Genomic DNA, 23,084 nt, shown 5'->3' with positions numbered 1-23,084 from the left:
ATTCAGTCCTCTTTTTCAAACAGCATTATGGACCTATGGAATTTTTTTTTTTTTTTGAGTTGTCAAATTGTCATGATTGACTGGGTGTGGGCAGATTTTTAGTATATAAATCTAAAACTTATGAGAGTTTTGGACCAGAGATATAAAAGTGGGAGTTATTACTGGGCAGTTAGGGTTTAAGTGAGAGAGGTAAATAATGCTGCCAAAGAAGATAATATAGAGTAGAACATTAACCAGTATGGCCAGCTGGTCGCTGTTAAGGTGGCTAGATCTCACGTGGCCAGCTGTTCAGTTTGAGTCCTAGACCGGGTGGCTCAAGGAATAAACCAGGCACGTGTACATGTGTGCCCAAAATCCTTAAAGGAGAAATGAAGAAGAGATTATGTTGTGACCATTTCCCCATGAGAAATGATATTTCACTTTACTTTTCTTTCTCTCATCCCACTTCTGTGAGTGCATATACCCTCTACCAAATTTTTAAGAAAAAGAAAATGAACAAGAGCAGGGTAGAGCTTTCAGTAACTTTAATCATTTATAGGAAGAATCCTTATTTATGGATTTGTGATTTTCTTTTTCTCCTTGAATTTGTCCCCCAGCCTCTTACACGTGGCTTTACGAAAAAAAAAAAAATCAGAAATTGCCATATTGACATTTATACTGCCAAGTCAATATGCTGATTGCTTCTAGTCTAAACCTCTGATATTTGCTCCTTTCTTTCTGCTTTGATTTTCTTGTTTTGAACTTACTTCCCCCCTAAAATTTTTAACTTGGGACCAGCAGGTGGTGTAATGGCTATGTTGCTGGACTCCCTTATAGTTGACTGTGGTTCAAGTCCTGGACCCGGGGGCTTAAACTCATGCTGGGCACGTGTGCGTGCATGCCCAAGAAACCTCTCCAAGAAAAAAAAAAGAACTTTTAACTTAGCTTCATCTTTAGTATGCACAGCTATAGTAAAAATAAACCTTTAGATAAGGAATGAAACATTTTTAATATGCCAAAAAAATGCAAGTAATTCATAGAAACTATAAAACCATCCATATATACATAGTAAATATAGAAGAAAAAAGAAGGTCGTGTTTAGGACCATTACTGGATTTTTTCTTAAAAAAAAAAAAACTTGTCTTTTTTATAGACTGAAGCCATTATTGATAATATAAAATCTCGTCACTTACGTAAAATGCCAATATTTATCTATTTTCTGTTGACCTTTTTAACACACATTTTACACATGTAAAAATATATTGTACTGGGACCAGCAGTTAGCATAATGGCTATGTCCCTGGACTCCCATGTAGTCGACCACGGTTCGAGTCCCAGACCCAGTAGCTTTAATTCCAACCGGGCCTGGTGCATGCATCCCCAAGATCCCGAGAGGAGAATGGAGAAGGGATTGCGACGTGGCCATCCCTCCTAGGGGGGTAATTTCTTGCTTTCTGTCTCTCTGTCATTCTCTGTCTTTCTGGCAAGCACACATGCCCTATAGCAAAAACCTCTCAAAAACCAAAAAAAATATATTAATAACACTGCAATGTTAGACTAAAAATTAGGGCCCCTGTTACTTGAGTTTTTATGATACCTAATAAATAAGGATTGATGATTACTGGATGATGATGGCAGTGGTGGCAATGAAATCCACTGCCGTCAATGTACCAGACCTAGAAACAGTTTCAGTTTACAGTGAACGTGCCACTCTTAAAAAGAATCACTGAACTGTGTCAGTCTCTTCAAATCTAAAAGTGATACTGTTCAATGATTAAAAAAAATAAGACTATGTTTTTGAAAAATGTTTTATATATATTTTATTCAACTCATTTGGGAATTTAATAATGTGTGCCTTGGAAATGTTTAGTACTCCACTGGGATAATGAACTAACACATTATTTTTAGTAACTTATTCCATCAGTAGCTAATAACCACAGGCTATTTTGTTCCCTTATAGTCACTCTTAGAGGCACACGATATTGTGGCATCCAAGTGTTACGATTCACCTCCATCCAGCCCAGAAATGAACAATTCAATCAACAACCAGTTATTACCAGTAGATGCCATTCGTATTCTTGGTATTCACAAAAGAGCTGGGGAGCCATTGGTGAGTAGATAAATCGATGCCTTCTTAAATCTGAAGTAAGACGTAATTTGTGATTCAGTATTCTAATTTTTTTTCTTTTTATAATGTGTTGTTATGTGAACTGTATTCATGTTTATTTTATCATCTCTTTGGCTTCTATATTAATATGCTTCTGATGCTCTTTCAACCTGATTTAGCCTGTAAAACTAAACAAAAATGAAAAGCCAAACTGAAGTAGGACCCAAAAGTAAGCCAGTGGTAGCGAAAATTTCAGAAGATAACTACTCTGTTGCTTCTAACCTTTTTAAGAAATGAGATCAGGTTGCTTACTAATGACCTTACATAGAAGAAAATTATTGCCAAACATTAAAGACATGATAAGTAATGAAGCTTACTGTTTACTACTGAAATCATTATTTCTGAACTTTGATTATAAGAACATTGAAGTGGAAAAAAGGAGAAGCCTGGAATAGGTCTATCAGAATGTACAAATTCCTTCTTTTTCTCTTTTGAACTTCCTTTTATTCTTTGAAATATATCGTATGTACTAGTCTATGTTTCATTTTTAGGTTTAACCTTACAGTGGAAGTCCTTTTTATGGAGTGGTATATATTGCCATAGTTGCACATAGTTTAGTAGGATTCAAATGTTGAGACAGCAGAGAACATGAGAAGAGTAAGAATGATTCATTAACTGTTTTAGAATACTGTCTTGTATATATTTATGAATACGTAAGTATTTCTCCCTAATAAAATAAAATAAATGGAAATTCCATTCCTTATTTTCTACAGGGTGTAACATTTAGGGTTGAAAATAATGATCTGGTAATCGCTCGAATTCTTCATGGAGGAATGATAGATCGACAAGGTCTACTTCATGTGGGAGATATTATTAAAGAAGTCAATGGTCATGAAGTTGGGAATAATCCAAAGGAATTACAAGAATTGCTGAAAAATATTAGTGGAAGTGTCACCCTAAAAATTTTGCCAAGTTATAGAGATACCATTACTCCTCAACAGGTTAGTCATAAAAAATTTTGGTAATATTAGCAATGCTTTTTATTTCTTTAATTATACTGTTGGGTAAAATGACCAGTTGCACTTTTGCTAAAGAAAAGAAAAAGCAGCTGTCCATTGTTCCTGGTTGCCTCACTTGTCATGGGTGAATTTTTAAAATTTTTTTTAACAGTTATCACTATCTTACTATTATAAAGAAAGTAAGATAATTTCTTTATGAATATTGTGAACCCTGGAATTATAGTATCCTTTAGCCAGGTATCAGAAAAACCATAAAGCCTTGTAATTATTAGTCTAGTGAACAGTTTTTATATCTGTTATGTTCTAGGCTTGAATTTAGGCACTGTGAGGGGATAAGAATGTAGTTCAGATCATCTACAGCTTGGTGTTTATGCTAATGAAAAATGAGGCCAGAAAGAAGAATGGGTACAGATGGAAGAAAATTTTAGACACCTGGTTTTGTAACAATCTTACGTAAAATAGATAAATGGGAATGTTTTAATGATAAATGTCATCTAACTTTATTAAGTTGAATAAGTTTCAAAAAGAAGAAAAAAATGATTGTGGAACCAGATAGTTTTGTTTTGTTTTTGAAGGTATGAGGTGAATCGTTTTTTGTTTTGGTTTGGTATGGTTTTTTTTGTTTTTTGGGTTTTTTTGGGGGGAGAGGTTTTTGCTATAGGGTGCATGCGCTAGCCAGAAAGACAGAGAGATAGAAAGTGAGAAATCACCCTCCCAGGGGAGATAGCCATGCCTCAGTCCCTTCTCCCCCATTCTCCTCTTGGGATCCTGGGCATGCACACACACGCTCCTGGCTTGACTTTAAGCCACCGGGTCCGGGACTCGAACCACGGTCAGCTACATGGGAGTTCAGCAACATAGCCATTATACTAACTGCTGGTCCCGGTATGGTGTTTTTTTTGAGGTGAATTGTTATGGACAATTCTAATGGATGGTTACCATGACTGCTTGGGTTTAAATACCAGTACTGCCACTTATTAGCATACCTTCTCTGTACTTCATTATTCTCACTGAATACTTAGGAATAATATTTTATTTCTCGAAACACTGTTATGAGGAGTAAACGAGCTAATTTGTGTACAGCTCTGACAGCAGCGCCTAGCACACAAGGAGTGCTCAATGATTGCTGTTGGAATGGGGTAATGAAGTGACAAAGGTGTAATAGAATTGTAAAGAAAGATAAGGTAATTGCAAAAAAAGAATTAAAAATTACAGTAACAGTGTTGGAAGGGAGAGAGGATTTTTAAAACAGATAGTGTAGAAATAGACAGTACCCATCAGTTTATTAGATAACTCTATTGTTTAGACTTATTATTCCAGGAATTTATTGCTTGTTGTATGAGTGAAGTTATAAGTTTTCTTGGTACCTTGTTTTCATATTGTTGATGTTTATTGTTTTAAAGACTAGTTTTTATATTATCATATATTTCTTTGAAATAACATTTGTTGAACACCTTTTTAAAACTATCTTTTGGCAGATAGGATAGAAATTTTAATTATGAACTTCAATATATAAGTTGAGCTATTAAAAATAAATAAGCTGTAATAAACTTTGTTTGAAATGTAGATAAAGACTTTGTCTTCAAGAAAAAGACTAATGAAAAAATTATATTAGGACCTATGTGTTTAATAGTGCTAGTACCTGTTTGTATTACTAGTATTACTTGTATTAATACTGTATTAATTACTATTGCTATTGTATTACTTACTTATATTACTATTACTTGTATCACTACAGGTATTACTAGTACCTGTTTGTCACAAACACAAACACTTCTGTTTGTGACAAACATGAGATCTCTCTTGAACTTGAGTAGATAGGAAGATTTATTATTTGTTATTATGTATTAGTTGTGATAGGAAGATTTTTTTTTTCCCTCTTTGGTCCAAACTTCAGAATTTTTATACCTTTCTATGACTATAATGGACATTTAGAGGCAAAATAAACTTTTATCATCTCAATAGTTATGGCTTTGGCCCTAACAAATGTCTGTGTAGATTTTCCAGCTGATAAACTGAATAGGAGTTTTTCCCAAGGTGATTAGCAGATCATCTTTATAAAAATCATTTCAGACATTTACTAAGAGTCAAAAATCTTTTATGGGTCATAAAGACCTTTATTTTTAAAGTTGATAACCAAGATGAATTATAAGTTATAGCTAATGCTGGAGGTTTTCAACTTATATATAAATAGTCTTTCCAAAGACTATTTATAATTCCATTTGTTTATCAGGGCCAAACTGATGGGAATTCTTATTTGCTCATACTTTGAAGCAAGAGGACTCCAAAAACATTATAAGAAAGGAAATTACAGGTTCATTTCACTCAAGGATATACATGTAAGGATTCTCAACAAAATATTAGCAAATCAAGTTTAACTGTCTATAAAAAAATATGTTTGTGTTGAATTTATCTCAGGTATGCTAGGATAGTTTCATATTAGAAAATCCACATGTATAACTAAATACATTAACATTTTAGAAGAAAATAATCTTGACTGAGAATCTGATAAATTTAATATTATAATTTTTTGTTAAAGATTAATTAGGAATAGGACACAACCTCCTTAATTTTATTAAAAATAAAAACTAAAGCATTTTTCTGAACAACTGAATGTTACAAATTTTCCCTTTAAAATCAGACCAGCTCTAAGCTGGTCTGCCTCAGATTTCTTAAGTGCCAACTCTAGATGCCCACAAAACCTCATTTCTGCTCCAACAAAATGAAAGAACCCATCTGAAACCAAGAGAAACTTGGCCAAACTTCAGGCACAACTGTGTAGTTGAGAAAAGGAGCTGCCCTCCAGGGATAAATATCTTCAGTTTTCCTTAAAAAATTAGTAGTAAGCAGTATCTCTGAAGTTAAAAGATATTGTGTGCACACCAGGGAATGGTGATCCACTTTAACAATCTCTACATCCACACATGTCTGGCAGCAAACAGTTTCACTATTACCAGCCATTGCTGAGTCAAAGCAGCTGACAGAAATGCCACCCAGCATCTTAAACCAGCTTGCTGTTGACAAGCTTAAGGAAACTGGCAGAAGCTAGATGGAAAACCACCACTTGCTACTGGAGAGGAGGGTGATCTTGTTCAGAATTTTGATGAAGCTTCCAACAATGAGACCAATTGAATTGATTCTGTTTCTTAAAAATAAAAAGTAAATAAGTAAGTAAGTAAAATTTCAAGAATTTTGACTGCTTTCAAAATTTTTGTTTAGGAACCAGGCACAGAAAGACAAATACCTCATGATCTCACTCTTATGTGGAATTTTTTAAAAAATCTTTTAAAAAAATTTAAAATTGGGAACCAGCAGTTAGCGTAATGGCTATGTCGCTGGACTCCCATGTAGTTGACCGCGGTTCACGTCCTGGACCCGGTGGCTTAAAGCTCACGCCGGGCGCGTGTGCGTGCGTGCCCAAGATCCCGAGAGGAGAATGGAGGAGAAGGGATTGCGGCGTGGCCATCCCCCCTGGGGGGTGATTTCTCGCTTTCTGTCTCTATTGTCTCTCTCTGTCTGTCTGGTGAGCGCACGCACCCTATAGCGAAAATCTCTCAAAAAAAATTTTTTTAAATTTACATTTAATTACATATATCTTTACAGTATACAACATTGCTTTTTCCAAAATAAATACCATGCATATTAGTCAAGACAAAGACATTACTTATATACATTATCATCAGAAATAGCTTTTCATTGTTTTTTCAATTAAACACTTATTTTTCTTCCCCTGTTCCCCTCCCTCCCTGTAATACCCACCTCCATATTACCCCTATCCTTACTATATCTCTAGTAATATATGGAATTTTTAAAAGTTTAGTTGGGCTTATAGAAGTAGAGAATAAACTATAGGTTACCAGAAGATGGGGAGGAGATGAGGAGAGACTGGACAATAGATATCATGTTACAGTTGGATAGGAGAAATAAGTTCTAGCATTCTAAAGAATAGTAGGATGACTAGTGGTTAGCAATAATGTATTGTGTATTTCAAAAAAGCTAAAAAAAGAATTTGTATGTTTTCACCAAAAATAATTGATAAATATTAGAAGTGATGGAAATGCTGATTAGATTACATTAATTTGATCATTATGTAATGTATGCATGTTTTAAAACTCACACCCCTTAAATATGTAGAATTATTATGTGTCAATTAAAAATAAAATTTAAAAAGGAGGAGGGGTAAACCAGTCATAAAACTTAAAATTTTTGTTTAAGCTATAATGGAATATAGATCTGTAATATTGTAAATTCCAAATGGACACTGCTTTTATTAAAAAAATTATTGCTTAGACACAGTTATTTGCTGCAGTTAATTAATCCAAAGAAATAAGAAAGTAGTTTAAAACAAAAGTACATAAAGTCTTTTCCTAGTTTTAAAATAAAATTGAAAACTAGAGAAGGATGTTCACTAGCACTACTTCTATTCACTATCTTCTTGAAGGTTCCATAAGTGCAGTATAACAAATATAAATTACAGAAACATATGACTTGTAAAGAAAGAAATATAATTCCTTATGTAAAAATAGTATTTTTTACCTAGAATCTGGCAAGGTACATGAAAATAAGATTAATATACAAAAGTCAATTGCATTTCTATATGTCATCAACAAATACCTAGAAATGTAATATGACATTTATAATAAAGTCAGAAAATGTCATATTTATGTCTAGGATTAAATCTAGCAAAAAAGTCCAAGACTCCTACACACACAAAAAAACGATCTAAATAAACAGATTTATTGTGTTCATGGACAGAAAGCCAATATTGTGAAGGTATCAGTTTTCCTCAAATGACTTGTAGAGTTAACGAATTTCAATCAAAATTCCAACTGGGTTTTTCTGGAGTTTGATAAGATGAAATGCAGAAGTAGGATTTATTAATGTGTAGGAATGAAGATACAGTGGTATCAGCATAGGAAAAACCATCATCAATAATGGAATAGAGAGCACATAGAGACCTATTCATATATATTGCTTTTACATATAACACATAGTGTGTTCCATTGAGAAAATGAGCGAACTAGTCACTGAATGGTTGGGGAGATTGTTATTCATAGGGAGATTGTTTGAAATTATGTTCCTGGTTCACTCTACATTCAAAAATCAAGTAAAAGTAGACACATAATCAATTTATCTATAAAGATCACACACGAAAAATTACAATGTGAGATACCATTTGGTTGGCAAAAACTGTAGCTGTGGATCTATAGTGTCTCTTCTACATTGGTGATAGCCATGTAAGTTGGTACAACCACGTTAAAGGACAAAAGCCAGTAGTATCTCATGCAGTTGAATGTTTACATATACTAAGACACAGTAATTTCCTAGAATAATTTTTAGGTATGTACAGCTGGAAACATGTTTATAAGCATATAAACATCAAAAGATATATAGCATTAAAATATTTGAGTTTAAAATAGCTAAATACATATAGGTACAATTAAACACACAAAAAGAAAAGTAGTTAGTTTGGGAATATAAGATTTAGGGGAAGCTAGGATGATGGGATGGGATAGAATAGAATGAGGGTAGGAAAACTATTTAGGGATCTAGCCTTTCTTTGGGGTGGTATGTCCAAATGGGAGTGTATATCGCCCTTCATAACTTTTTAAACAAAACACCTAGTCTATTGATAGTATCAGTAGAGTGATCTCAGAATCACTGTGTGTCTGTATTTAGCCAAACAGGCCAATTTATACTCTGAACATCTTGAGGAAAAGGACAGCCTTTGATCACCTCGGTTGTCATAGAAATCTTAGCAACTGTGATCACTTCATTCATCATCTTGTCTCTCATTCTGATGTGCAGATTCACATAGTCCTGGAACTATGGCTTGAGTCCTAGATTTTGTTACCAACACTCGCAACTTGTTTTGCCATTTTCCTGAATTACTCGCCACATTCTGATCTGGTCATGGTGGAACTGTTCCTACAACCACTCATTTTATTTCTTTCCCCGTATTAATTATTGCTATTTGCATATAAGCACAGCATATTCCTGTGCAATATTTACTTTTAAAGTATATAATTACCTCATCAGAATTGTGATTTGCCCTCTTGGCCGGAACTGCCATCTTCCAGTAATTAACCAAAATGACGAACACAAAGGGAAACACAGAGGGAAAGAGGAAAGGCACCCGATGTATGTTCTCTAGGCCTTTTATAAAACGTGGAGTGGTTCCTTTGACATATATGCGAATGTATAAGAAAGGTGATATTGTAGATATCAAGGGAATGCATACTGTTCAAAAAGGAATGCCCCACCAATGTTACCATGGCAAAACTGGAAGAGTCTACAGTGTTACCCAGCATGCTGTTGGCATTGTTGTGAACAAACAAGGGCAAGATTCTTGCCAAGAGAAATAATGTGCGTATTCAGCGTTCTAAGAGCAGAGATCGCTTCCTAAAACATGTGAAGGAAAATAACAAGAAAAAGAAGGAAGACAAAGAGAATGGCACCAGCCTGCTCCACCCAGAGAAGCACACTTTGTGAGAACCAATGGAAAGGAGCCTGAGCTACCTATTCCCTATGAATTCATGGCATGATGGGTATTAAAAATAACTAATCTAGGGAACCAGCAGTTAGCGTAATGGCTATGTCTCTGGACTCCCAGGTAGTCGAATGTGGTTCGCGTCCCGGACCCAGTGGTTTAAAACTCACGCCGGGCACGTGTGCATGCGTGCCCAAGATCCCAAGAGGAAAATGGAGGAGAAGGGATTGTGGCATGACCATCCCCCCTGGAGGGTGATTTCTCGCTTTCTGTCTCTATGTCTCTCTCTGTCTGTCTGGCGAGCGTACGTGCCCTATAGTAAACAACAACAAAAAAACTAATCTATGGTTTATTTTTTTAAAAAAATTGTGATTTGCAAAGATTTTCTTCCAGTTTCCGTATCATCTCTCTTAACAGAGTCACTCAGAGAGTAGAAGTTTTTAATTTTTATGAAGTCCAGTATAGCAGTTTTTTCTTTTATGAATCATGTTTTTTGTTTGTTTGTTTTTTGGGTTTTTGTGTGTGTGTGTGTGTGTTTTTTTTTTTAATAAGAAATTCTTGTTAACCCAAGGCCATAAAGATTTTTTTTTCTGGGACCAGTGGTTGGCATAATGGTTATGTCGCTGGACTCTTAGTTGACCGTGATTTGAGTCCCAGACTGGGTGGGTGGCTTAAACTCACGCCGGGCACATGTGCGTGCGTGCCCAAGATCCCGAGAGAAGAATGGAGGAGAAGGGATTGTGGCGTGGCCATCTCCCCAAGGGGGTGATTTTTTTGCTTTCTCTCTCTCTGTCTTTCTGGCAAGTGCATGTGCCCTATAGCAAAAACCTCTTAGGAAAAAAAAAAAAAAAGATTTTTTTTCTCCTGTATTCTAGAAGTTTATAATTCAGTTCTTTCTGTCTAGGGATATGGTCCATTTATACCAAGTTAGCTACTTTTTATATAGGATGTGAGGATAGAAAGTTTGTTTGTTTGCTTTTAGAGGTTTTTGCCTTAGAGTGAGTACTCCCAGGGAGAGAGAGAGACAGAGACAGTGAGAGACAAATTGAGAAATCACCCCCCAGGGAGAAGGCCACACCACAGTCCCTTCTCTGTTCTTCTACCAGAATCTTGGGCACATACACACACATACCTGGCTTGATTTTCAAGCCACCGGGTCTGAGACTTGAACCATAGTCAGCCATGTGGGAGTCTAGCAGCACAACCATTACATCATATGCTACCTCGAGATAGTTTGTATTTTTGCATATAGATATTCATTTTTTTCTACCTCCAGTTGTTGAAAGAACTCTTTCATGAAATTTGGAAAAACTTTGACCATAGTTTTTTCAAATATTTTTTCTCTCAGTTTCTCCTTTCCTTTGGAGACTTCAATTACATGTGTATTAGACTCCTTGAAGTTGTCCCATAAGTTATTGACACTTTTCTTTTTTTTTTTCTAGGCTTTTACCATAGAGTGCATGCACTCACCAGAGAGAGAGGGGCAAAGAGAGGGGAAAGAGAGAAATCACACCAGGGGTAGGGAGTAGCCACACAGCCATTCTCCATTCTCCTTCTGGGATATTAGGCATGCCCGCACATGTACCAGGTGTTATTTTCAAGCCACCGGGTCCAGGACTTGAACAATGGTTGACCAGAGAGGAGTCCACCACTTTAACCACCACACCACCTTCTGGCCCTACTCACTGCTACTCTGTATTTCAGTCTTTTTTCTCTATGTTTTTCATGTTGGATAGTTCTATTGCTTTGTCTTCAAGTTTGCTAACATTCTCTTCTGTAATGTCTAATCTGCTATTAATCACACCTAGTGTGTTTTTCTTCTTAGACATTTTGATTTTCACCTCTAGAAGTTCAAATTGGTTCTTTTTTGTCTGTCATGTGTCTATCTAATCTTCCCAGCTCCTCTAGCTTCTCAAACATATGAATGCAGTATATAAAACCAAAGTAATTACTATAATGTCTTTGTATATAATCTCATTATATTTGTCCTTTCTGGGTCACACTTTTTTTAAAATCCTTAAGAACATGTAACAGAATAAAGAAGATTTAAGCTTTTACATATGTATCCATTCAATTAATATAGCTTTTTTTAATTCCATATGCTGCTGGCTATTAAACCTTTAATAGTGAAGATTATTTTTGTTTGTTTTTGTTTTCTAATATATCAGAGGGCATGTGAACATGGCAGAAAGAGAGAGAGAAAAAGTGTCCTCCAATGGAGCCTAGTCATGCTATAGGCCCTTTTCCTCTGTTTCTTCATCTTCTCAAGATTTGGGGCATGCAAGCACACATACCCAACATATTTTTCAAGCTGCTGGGACTGGAATTGGAACCATGGTCAGCCATGTGGGGATCCAGGTCCCTTCACAGAGCACTTAATCACTCATTGCTCTATGAGGTCAGCCATCTTGGTCACTCTTAATTGATTTTACTCCTCATTATAGGTTGCTTTTTCTACTTCTTTGCATGCCTGATTATTTGTGATTAGCTGCCAGGCCTCATGAATCTTATCTTATTGGGTGCTGGTTGCTTTTGGATTAGAAATATTCTTAAGCTTTATTCTGGGATACAGTTAAATTACTTGGGTATAGTTTGATTCTGCCACATCTTCCATTTCAAGCTTTGTTAGGTGCAACTAGAGCAGGATAGGTCTAGGGCATAACATTGCTAAGTACTATGCCCAGTGTGCCATGAGTGTTGAGATTTTTTTACTCAGCCTGGTGAGAATATAATCTATTCCTGACCTTGTATAACCTCCTGATATCATCCCCGTTAATACTTGCAAAAGATTTTTACATCAGGGAAGAAATAGCTGCCTAGAAAGATGGTGCAGGTAGTTTTCTTGTATACTTGCCCCGATCTGTACTCAGCTGAGACCAGAAGGAAAAACCTGCCGTCTCAATCCCTCTATATTTTTCTTTATTAATATGCAAGTAAATGGAAATTACATATTCTTATCCCCCTTGCATCTCCTTTTTCATAAAAAGGGTACATAGCATACATGCTATTTGAACCTTATTGTTTTCATTTAATCATGTATCTTGATTTTTATTTATTGGTACATAGACTGCCTTTTTTTTTTTTTTCTTTTTTAAGAGAAATTTTTTTTTTTTGCTATAGGGCGTAAGTGCTCACTGGAGAAACGGAGAGAGACAGAGAAACAGAATGCAAGAAATAACCCCACCAGGAGGGATGGCCATGCCACAATCCTTTCTCCTCCATTCTCCTCTTGGGATTTTGGGCATGCACGCAGACATGTCTGGCGTGTGTTTTAAGCCGCCAGGTCTAGGACTCAAAGCACAGTCAACTACATGGGACTCCAGTGACATAACCATTACACCATCTGCTGGTCCCTGGACTGACTCTTGACACCCATGTACATACAGAGAGACACATACACACCACCTTTTTAAAACAGCTATGTGGTACCACAGTACATAAACGTAATCATTTGTTTACTAAACAGTTAGGTTGCTTTCTAGTCATTTTCTGTTAGAAATCATTCAGTAGTTAATAGTTTTGGTACATAAGCATTTTGAATATAGTTGTCAAATATATTCCGAGTGGTTTACTAGTTCACAGGGTTTATCAGGGTTGTAACTTTGATAGCTATTGCCAAATTGGCCTCTCAAGGGGTGGAATAATTTTTCTATGACCTTTTAGGAAAACACCTTTTAGCCCACATTCCTATCTACAGTATGTCTTCAGATATTTAGAGTTCTGCTGATTCGATAGGAAGAAAATACTATTATCACAAAATAGTTTTAATTTCTATTTCAACTCTGAGTGAGATTGAACCATCGATGTTTAAGAGCCACTTGTACTTCCTTTTCTCTTTCTATCTACTTTAAATTCTTGGTTACTTAATTCTTTTCAGTAATAAGAGTATGAAATGGAAACATTTCACAGTATTAGGTAGTGTTTAGTGACTTCTTAATAATAAATGTGTATTAACATCGATAACTTATTAGTGAAATACCTTAAAATACACTTGGTAAAATGTAATTACTCTAAATCTTGTCAAATCTTTAATGATCTTAAGGTCATTACAGAATCCTTAGATCAAAAGTTGGGCTTAATTGATTTTTTTGGACAAATTTTCCAAGTTCAAAGTAAAGCCAGGGTAATCTGAGCTTTTCAGTGTGAGAATAATGTGCCAGAAATTAGTTTGATAAATGACAAAATGAGAATTGTTTCTTCTAGAAATCTGTTACATTTGAGAGATATAGTTTGTATTTAACAAATAATGCCATTTCCAGAATGGTATGAATGTGAGTAGGGGAATAAATAGTTGAAATTTAAACTATCTTGTGAAATCTGAGCTTTATGGTGACAAAATATATCTTGTCCCATGTATGGAATGATAAAGACAATTCACGATTAAATGACAAGATGCTCTTACTAGTATTCATTCAGTGTATCTTTCCAGAGAAATAAAAATTATATGGGTATTGTTAAAACTTTGCTACCAATCCTATTTCTCTTCTTCATCTCAAAATACCTCTTTTTTTCAGTCATTTGTAATTCGCAGGTATTATACTCTGTGGACAATTAGTTAGGGAGGCAGTTGCTTTACCAAATAAATGTAATAATAAAATGGGCCAGTAGTGTGTATTTTGTTAACTTATTATAAATTAAAAGTGTGGCTTTATTTATGCAATTGAAAAATATGTTTTTAGAGTTGCGTCAGTATGGAGAAGCATCCAGCACACACCCGTCAGGTATGATGTCTTTCAGAACATACTGTGATACTCCATTTTTCTGTCTTATTACCGACTAAATTTACTTCATGTAAGCTTAATCATTTTGATTTTTTGTGACTGCCAAAACATTGAGCTGCATGCTGTTGTCAACATAGCCAGTTGTCACATTTTAGCTATCTTAATATTGTTTGTATGCTTGCTTTTAGATACATCTAAGATTGTATATGAGGAAAAAATAATTATTGACTTAGTGATTTCTTAAAAATCATTAATATTTAGCCTTCTAAAGGCCAATTGCAAATGTTCTGAATGCTTTCCATCAAAATTATCTAATTATAAATAACTAAAATTTATTGCATCCCTAAATTTAGATATTTTAAAATTATTTTAATATGTGTCACATTACTTTTTGCCACACTAATAATGTAATGTATTTACTTGTGTTATTTGGATATCTTGTTTGGTTATATTTATAGAAGTATGATGAACAAATAGAAAAATAACAATGTTAGTTTGACTAATTGTGTGCTCGCCTGCTTTTTTTAAAGTTCATCTGATTAATGATAAGGTACTTTTTTAGAAGATAAAATTTGAATTTATATAAATATATATGAAATAAGTCTGTTTTTAAAAAAGTAATTGGTCTGAACTTGCCATAAAATACTGAAAATGCTTCATTATAAATCAAATTAAAGTGAATAAGCAAAGTATTCCAAACATTGGAGATCATATATAGTAGGATAACAGACACATAATTTATTAATAATCAGATTTAAAAGAAATGTTTATACTTAGACTAATTTAATTGAAAAATTGTTTCAGGGGTTTTTCAGTGTATGTACTACAATAATAATAATGGTTATTAGTTAAATTTAAGGTTATTATATAAATCAGAGCAAGATGATTCCAGAAAAGTATTTTTTGCCCTAGTCTGACAAATGTAAATCTGTATGATTAAAGAAATATTAGTAGAGATTAAAATTGGGCTTTAATTTTTTAAGTTTTCAAATATATTTCAGGTCTTGCTTCAGCATGAACTTTGATCATCTCATTTTGATTGCAGGGACCTTTCACAAAGTCATCTATGACATATAAAAAGTCTTCAACAGTTCATGGAAGATGTGCACTATGAAAAAAATATGCGTGGATTTCAATTTTTTTAACACCAAAATAAATTCATACTAAGCTGTTGTAACATGTCTGAACATGATATAGTTTGAGGCACTAAGAAGGAAAAGACATCAGTTTAAAAAGAAATCCTATCATAGTAACTTAAATTCTGTGAAAATTAAAACAAGAAGACACCAAATTTATGGTGAAGCTTGAGCAGAAAAAAGATGAAATTACTTCTGCTTTACAAAAAGTTTATGGGGACAATACCCCAAAGAAATCAGCAGTTTACATGTGAATAAATCCTTTTTTTTTGGAGAGGTTTTTGCTATAGGGCATGTGCGCTCGCCAGACAGACAGAGAGAAACATAGAGACAGAAAGCGAGAAATCACCCCCCAGGGGGGATGGTCACGCTGCAATCCCTTCTCCTCCATTCTCCTCTCGGGATCTTGGGCATGCATGCACACACACCCGGCGTGAGTTTTAAGCCACCGGGTCCGGCACGCGAACCGCGGTCGACTACATGGGAGTCCAGCAACATAGCCATTACGCTAACTGCTGGTTCCCAATAAATCCTTTTAAGAAGGGACAAGACAGTGTTGAAGATGACACTTGTAGACTATCCACATCAGTTTAGGAGAAAGTTAATGTATATGCCCTAATTGAAGAGGACTAGTGATTAACAACAGCAGCAACAGCCAACACACAGGCGTCTCAGTTGGCTCAGCTTAGATAATTCTGACTGAAAATTAAAGTTGGGCAAACTTGCTGGTTTCTTTGTTTGTTTTTAAAGGTTTTTGTCATAGGACACATATGCTCACCAGAAAGAGAAAGAGAGAGATGAAAAGTGAGAAATCACCTCCCAGGGAGATGGCCACACCACAATCCCTTCCTTGTCCTCCATTCTCCTCTTGGAATTCTGGGCATGCACTCACACACACCAGCTGTGATTTTCAAGCTGTGGGGTCCGGGACTCTAACTGCAGTCGGTCATGTGACAATCCAGCATCTTAACCACTACACCACCTGCTGGCCCACAGACTTTCTGTTTGATGGTTGCCAAAACTGTTGTACCCAAATCAGCTATAGATAAGTTTTTGATGAAAATGTTAAACAAGTGAGATGGAAATCCTCAACTGTTTTTTCAAAGAATAGTAACAGGGGTTGAAATCTTTGCTGTACAATCAAAACACCAAGCAATGGTGAAGACTACCAAGAGGTGAAAGTAGTCCAATAAAAGCAAAAGTAGGTTAGTCGGGCAAAGGTCATGGCAATGGTGTTTTGGGATGATCAAGGCATTTTGCTTGTTGACTTTCTGGAGCACCAGCAATCTGTAACATCTGCTTATTGTCAGTGTTTTAGGAAAGTTAGCCAAAACTTTGTCAGAAAAATACCCAGGAAACCTTCCCCAGAGAGTCTTCTCCATGATGGCAATGTTTCTGTCATTGCTCTCATTAACAAGGGCAGTTTTGTGAGAGTTTTGATGGGAAGTCACTAAGCATCCACTTTTAGTCCTCATTTGGCTCTTTATAACTTCTTTTCGTTTCCTAATCTTTTTTTTTTCTTTTTTTTTTTTTTTTTTTGGAGGGGTTTTTACTTTAGGTTTTTTTTTTGTGGAGAGGTTTTTACTATAGGTTGCATGCGCTCTCCAGAAAGAGAGATGGAGAGACAGAAAGCAAGAAATCACCCCCCAGGGGGAATGGCCACACTGCAATTCCTTCTCCTTCATTCTTCTCTAGGGATCCTGGGCATGCACGCACACGCCGGACATGAGTTTAAGCCACCGAGTCCGGGACTTGAACTGTGGTCAACTACTTGGGAGTTTAGCGACATAGCCATTACGCTAACTGCTGGTCCCTTATTTCCTAATCTTAAAAAAAACTTCAAAGGATACCCATTTTTCTTCAGTTAATAATGATAAAGAACTGAATCAATAGCACAGTAGATAATCATTGCACAAAGGAAGCTGGATCCCACATGGCTGACCAGGGTTAAAGTCCTGCTGTAGGAGTTTGGAAAACATACCAGGCACTTATGTGTGCCAAGGATCCTGACAAGATGGAGAACTGGAAAAAAATATTGTAGTGTGACCAGGCCCCACTACGGGTGTTTTCTCTCTTTCTCTGGAGAGTGCTCTCTTACATGAGCACATATGCATATATCCTCTGACATTAAAAGGATAATAATGTAAAAAGAGTATATTGGCATTATTAAAAATTTATAGAGCCCTCAGTTCTTTAGGAACTAAATGGCTGGCATCATCACTTACAAAAGTATCTTGAACTTGATACAGCATATGTTGAGGAAAAAACATTTGTATTTGTATCTCCAAATTCCATTTCCATGAACTTTTTGATGTCCCCTTATATCTGAAATACGTCTTAAATCGCTGCATATATATTTTTAAAACATTTATTGGAAAGTTGTATTTACTTATATTAAATATTATGCAGTATTGGTTAGAAAATCAAGTGAAAAGATGGAGGAAAGTAGAAGTGTGGTGTAATAGAATGATTATGAAAGTCCATTGATATAAGATGAAATGTTAATATAGAAATGAAATTTTAATATAGTATTAATGTTTATTTCTTTCTTACGATACCAAATTCTTCTAGTAATATTTTAATAACTTAATTTTTATTTGTGAAAAACCAGTTTCTTACCTGAAGTAGTAAATACGTTGTCAGTTACAGTTAAATCATGATGGTTTGAAATAGATTTCAAAAATCCAATGTCAGCTGCTACATCTTACAGTGTTTTAATTGTGTTATGTGTTTTAGGTATTCGTGAAGTGTCATTTTGATTATAATCCATACAATGATAACCTGATACCCTGCAAAGAAGCAGGATTGAAGTTTTCCAAAGGAGAAATTCTTCAGATTGTAAACAGAGAAGATCCAAATTGGTGGCAGGTTAGTATGTTTCTTAGAATTTCCTCAATGCTTTTCTATTTTTAATCTTAGATCTGGCCAATATCTGAATATTCAGGAAGAATATATTAGCATTTGTTCCAATGATTTTTCCTGCATGAACAGCTCCTGCTTCATGGCTACTCATTTTGTGGACAGAAGACCAAATTGAGAGGGAATTTGTGAGTAGCTATAATAAATGTAGAATTAACCAGCCTGTAGTGTTTTCCCATTGGCTTAGGGATTAAATCAATTGATTCTTTCACTTGGGTAATTGTATTAAACTATTCTATAGGGCAAGAAGGACTCACTCAGAGTCATCCCTTTTTAGTGTTTGTGTTTTGTTTGTTGTAACTACCAGTCTTTTTCTATGGGTATTTCTTTTGTTTCCTCTTCCTCTGTGTACATTCATGACAATTAAAACATAATTTCTTAAGGAGCCTACAGATGTTATAATCATTCCATCACTGGACTCCCATGTAGTCGACCACAGTTCAAGTCCCAAACCTGGTGGCTTAAAACATAATTTCTTAAGGAGCCTACAGATGTTATAATCATTCCATCACTGGACTCCCATGTAGTCGACCACAGTTCAAGTCCCAAACCTGGTGGCTTAAAACATAATTTCTTAAGTTTTAAATCCTAACTGCCTATCTCTTCTGAGAAACAAAAATTTGCTCTCTCAGTTTTGTTCGGTCTTGTGTTAAAACCTATGTATATGAAAAGAGATGTGTGTTATCACTGTCTCTTCATTCCCTCCATTTTCCAGGTCTCTAAGACAGAGACCTTTCTCCTAATACAGCTTTCAGAAATCTCTAGCAGCAATAATAAGTCTGTTTTTGTAAGCGTTTATATCACTAATAATCATAGTATTAAAAACTAGAGAAACTGACAAATCAGAGTCTGGAATTCCTTAAACTATCGGTGCAAACGAGAACCAGATTAAACAAGTGGAAAGGACCCAGGATCTAGAACTAGACTCGAAAATTAACTGAGATGTTAGTTTTATTACGAGCTCTAATGAATTTCATTGTTTTAGATAAGGAAAAATAAATGACAGAAGGAAAACAGTCTTTTTAATATGTCCTTCAATTTAAATTAGGACATTGTTTTATATGTAGAAGTGTACTCTATGGCACTTGTACTCTATGGCACTATGAAACGGGTAAATTAAACCATCATTTCAAGCAAGAGATTTCTACTAAATTTCTTAGAACCCTAATTTTAAAAATCTGCCTTCTATGGCTATTTCCTTTATTGGCTTTTTCTAATTTTCTCTTGTTTCTCATTTCTGTGGATTCCATCTCTTACTTTCCTCTTCTAATCTTGTCACTGTAATTTCAATTTCTTTCTGCATTTTGGCAGTTCATTAGTTTAAGTTCTGTTTTGTAGGGGTTTAGCTGCTAAAGCTGGTACCAGATTCTATATTAGTTGTAAGGACAAATACTAACTTTATGAGATCATCCACCATCATCCAGTTCTTCAGTTACTATTTTAAAATATCATTTCTTTGACTCAATTTTACTAGTTCATCTTTTGACATTAGGTGAAGTTTTACCTCCTTTAAATTTACTGCCTTAGGATATGTAGATTTCTGGTACCATGAATTAAAATCTGTTCTATATATTCCCAATATTATCTCCTTTACATTGATTGGTCCTCAGGAAATACCAACATAGTAGAATCGAGGTTGACAGTAAATGTCTCACTAAAGGGCACTAGATGAAATATTCTCTTAACACACCTTGCTATAGAAGCATTGATCTCTCTACCTTCTTCCAATCAGTGTAATAAATAAAATGTTTTAGTAATTTAAAGAGCCTATATACCTTTTATCTTGGTCCCAAAGTTTTACTACCAGGTGACAGAAAGAATTTTAGATATCAATTGATTCTTCAGTGCTAAAATGTTTAAATATTTTAACTGGCAGTGCTATGGATTTAAATGTCAAGATTGTTTTTGAGAGCAAATGTGACATTGTTTTTTAATGACACTGCTTGTCCTTATTAGAATATGGTCTCAAATTTTGGTCACTGAGATATGCAATTCATTAATTTGATTCTAGGCTAGCCATGTAAAAGAGGGAGGAAGCGCTGGTCTCATTCCAAGCCAGTTCCTGGAAGAGAAGAGAAAAGCATTTGTTAGAAGAGACTGGGACAATTCAGGTGATGAGTTCGAAACAATAAGTAACAAGCAGTTCTTTCCAGCTGCCATTTTTGCCTCTTTTGTCTGAATAAGCAAATGAATTTATTTAAAATATGTCTGGAGTTAATCCCTCCCATCTGCATTATTTCTCTCCAAAGTATCTTTTTGATCCCTTTCTGCCACCTGCTGGTAGAGTATCAAAATTCAGTGGCTTAGGTCACCCCTGCTCCCTTTTGCTTCCAGATGCAACATTGAGAAGATAATTCTCCCACCCCTCTAGAATACTACAGAGTCATTTTATTAAGTTCTGATGTACTGTTTAAGTTATATTTGTCTTATCATCCTTTAGGACCTTTCTGTGGAACTATAAGTAGCAAAAAAAAGAAAAAGATGATGTATCTTACAACCAGGAATGCAGGTAGGTTTTAGATAACTTTTTGAGACATCCAAGTACAGTAGCTTTATATCATTGATTTCTGAGGCATAAGCTCTAAATGTATAATTCAAAGTGAATGTAATTTAGAGTAGTACCCAGTTGCAAGGGGCTGACAGATAAATGCACGGTACAATGTAATATAAAGAGTTTCATATTATCTAATATCAACGCTTTGTTTTGTAGTTTAGTTTACAACAAAATAGTTTAGGATTTATGCTTGTATTAATGAAGGAGAGATGTTATAATTCAAACTGTTTGTTCAGAGAATTTTGAAATAGTAAATTATGTGACATTTCTAAAGGGCAGAATGCCTTTATGAAGATATTAAAGAGTTATGAGTAAGGGCAGTTGTTTTTACCATGACATTTTGCATGATACTTTCAGAAAAATGGCGTTAGCCCAAAAAGAATCTTAGTCTGATCTAGCTGGATTCTTAAATCCTTTCATTTTAAAGAAAGGTAAGTACAAAAGAAATAAAAGAGTAGCTATGTAATTTTGCACAATGATCACAACATCAGGTATATACAATTCCTATTAGTTAACTATATCTCAGTAAAGCTAAAAGAAACTTCAAAAAATTAAATGAAAAGAAATAAAACCCCCGGTGTGGATTAGGTACCCATTCCCTATTTTTTAAAAAAGAGAGAAAGAAAAAAGACGATGAAGAAGAAAGAAGCTAAATATGGAAAATACCATCTTTATTCTTCTTAGTTACAGAGATGATAGGAGTGAAATCCAGTTCTATGAATCAGAAGGCTCTGGAAGCTTAATCAGAGAAATTGACAGCTTTTTAAAGTACTTATACACTTCAGAGCTACCTCTCTATACTGATAATAAATGAAATAATATAGAAGTAGGCTTCTCTCTCTATCTGTTTTCCAAGGGGAGCATACACTTGCCAGAGAGAAGTGGGGGGAAGGGGCAGCCCCCAAGGGGAATGGTCACATCACAATCCCTTTTCCTCTACTTCTCCATTCCATTGGGATTTGGGGCATGCACATACACATATACCTGGCATGTTTTTCAAACTACCAGAGCCAGGATTTGAACCATGGTCTGCAATGTGGAATTCAACTCCCTTAACCACTAGGCTGTAAGACTGGCCTGGTCATTTCTCCCTTAATGTTAGGTTAATCTACTGTGGAGAAAATTGTGCAAAGGGAGAGTTACTATAATGATAGAAACCTAAGAAAGAAGTGTCGTTTCTACATATTAAGAGTTATAGCAGTAATAATATATGATTCAAATCCAATTTGGCCTTATTGTTCATTAAATATATGCCTTTTTAAGTCTTTCTGCAAAATAGAAACATTCTAAACTTGTGTTTTTGTAGGATAATAGTTTTCCCATTGACTGAAAATTATAATTTAAGGATATGTTTCTACTGCAAATAGTTTGAGTCCAACATTTTGTTTTATATATAAATTTCAGAATCTCTTAATATTTAAATGTCAATATATTATCTGTATGGATTTTATTACTTAAACTAATTTTTGCAGATTCACTGCACAGTATTTATTTAATTATATCTTGGAAGAGCATATATTCATTCTATGTAATTTATTTAAGCAGCCACACTAGGCATACTCCTTTACTCCATATTTGATATATACTTTTTAGCATAAATTATAAAGGCTGATCTGTAATTTGATTATTTATATTAAAGGAATTATTTCTGCTAATAAATTGACAATAAAGAGGTTTCAATGGATAAACTATATGATAAATAAAACACAGATTTTTTTTTTCTTCTTGATTCAACATTTTTAAGGGCAAGTAGACAAAAGTAGATATTTAAATCAATATATAAGATAGTTTATTGTACTTGACAGATTTTGTAGAAATCAAATCTACAAAGGGGATACAATTCAAGTGGCAGTTAACTATCGAGAAAATTACGCCATTACTGACAGAATAGCATTTTTTTCATGTGTACAAAAAAAACTGAATAAAATCTTTTCTATCTCTTTTTATATTTAGAATTTGATCGCCATGAAATCCAGATATATGAGGAAGTAGCCAAAATGCCTCCCTTCCAGAGAAAAACATTAGTATTGATAGGAGCTCAAGGTGTAGGCCGAAGAAGCTTGAAAAACAGGTTCATAGTATTGAACCCCACTAGATTTGGAACAACCGTGCCATGTAAGTATTCCATGTTTACTCTTTGATTGGCAGGCAAGAGTGTG

The 23,084-nt window shown here is 34.8% G+C and overlaps 1 protein-coding gene across 6 annotated transcripts in view; it reads left to right on the top strand.

The window, feature by feature from the left end:
• PALS2 (protein associated with LIN7 2, MAGUK p55 family member) overlaps nt 1-23,084 on the top strand; it is a 147,613-nt gene that overhangs the window by 88,863 nt on the left and 35,666 nt on the right. For 5 of the 6 annotated variants that reach the window (XM_006162403.3, XM_006162404.3, XM_014593225.2 and 2 more), the window contains 7 exons: nt 1,940-2,089; nt 2,860-3,087; nt 14,275-14,316; nt 18,189-18,320; nt 20,383-20,482; nt 20,812-20,880; nt 22,879-23,040. In XM_006162403.3, the coding sequence (XP_006162465.1) occupies nt 1,940-2,089; nt 2,860-3,087; nt 14,275-14,316; nt 18,189-18,320; nt 20,383-20,482; nt 20,812-20,880; nt 22,879-23,040 (883 nt within the window). The remainder of the gene's footprint in view (nt 1-1,939; nt 2,090-2,859; nt 3,088-14,274; nt 14,317-18,188; nt 18,321-20,382; nt 20,483-20,811; nt 20,881-22,878; nt 23,041-23,084) is intronic. The other variant, XM_027765928.1, reaches the window with a different exon arrangement.

Source organism: Tupaia chinensis, unplaced genomic scaffold (assembly GCF_000334495.1).
Source record: "Tupaia chinensis unplaced genomic scaffold, TupChi_1.0 Scaffold139943_1, whole genome shotgun sequence".
Taxonomy (NCBI): domain Eukaryota; kingdom Metazoa; phylum Chordata; class Mammalia; order Scandentia; family Tupaiidae; genus Tupaia; species Tupaia belangeri.
Note: the sequence above shows the minus strand (reverse complement) of the source record. Positions and strands in the feature narration are given on the sequence as shown.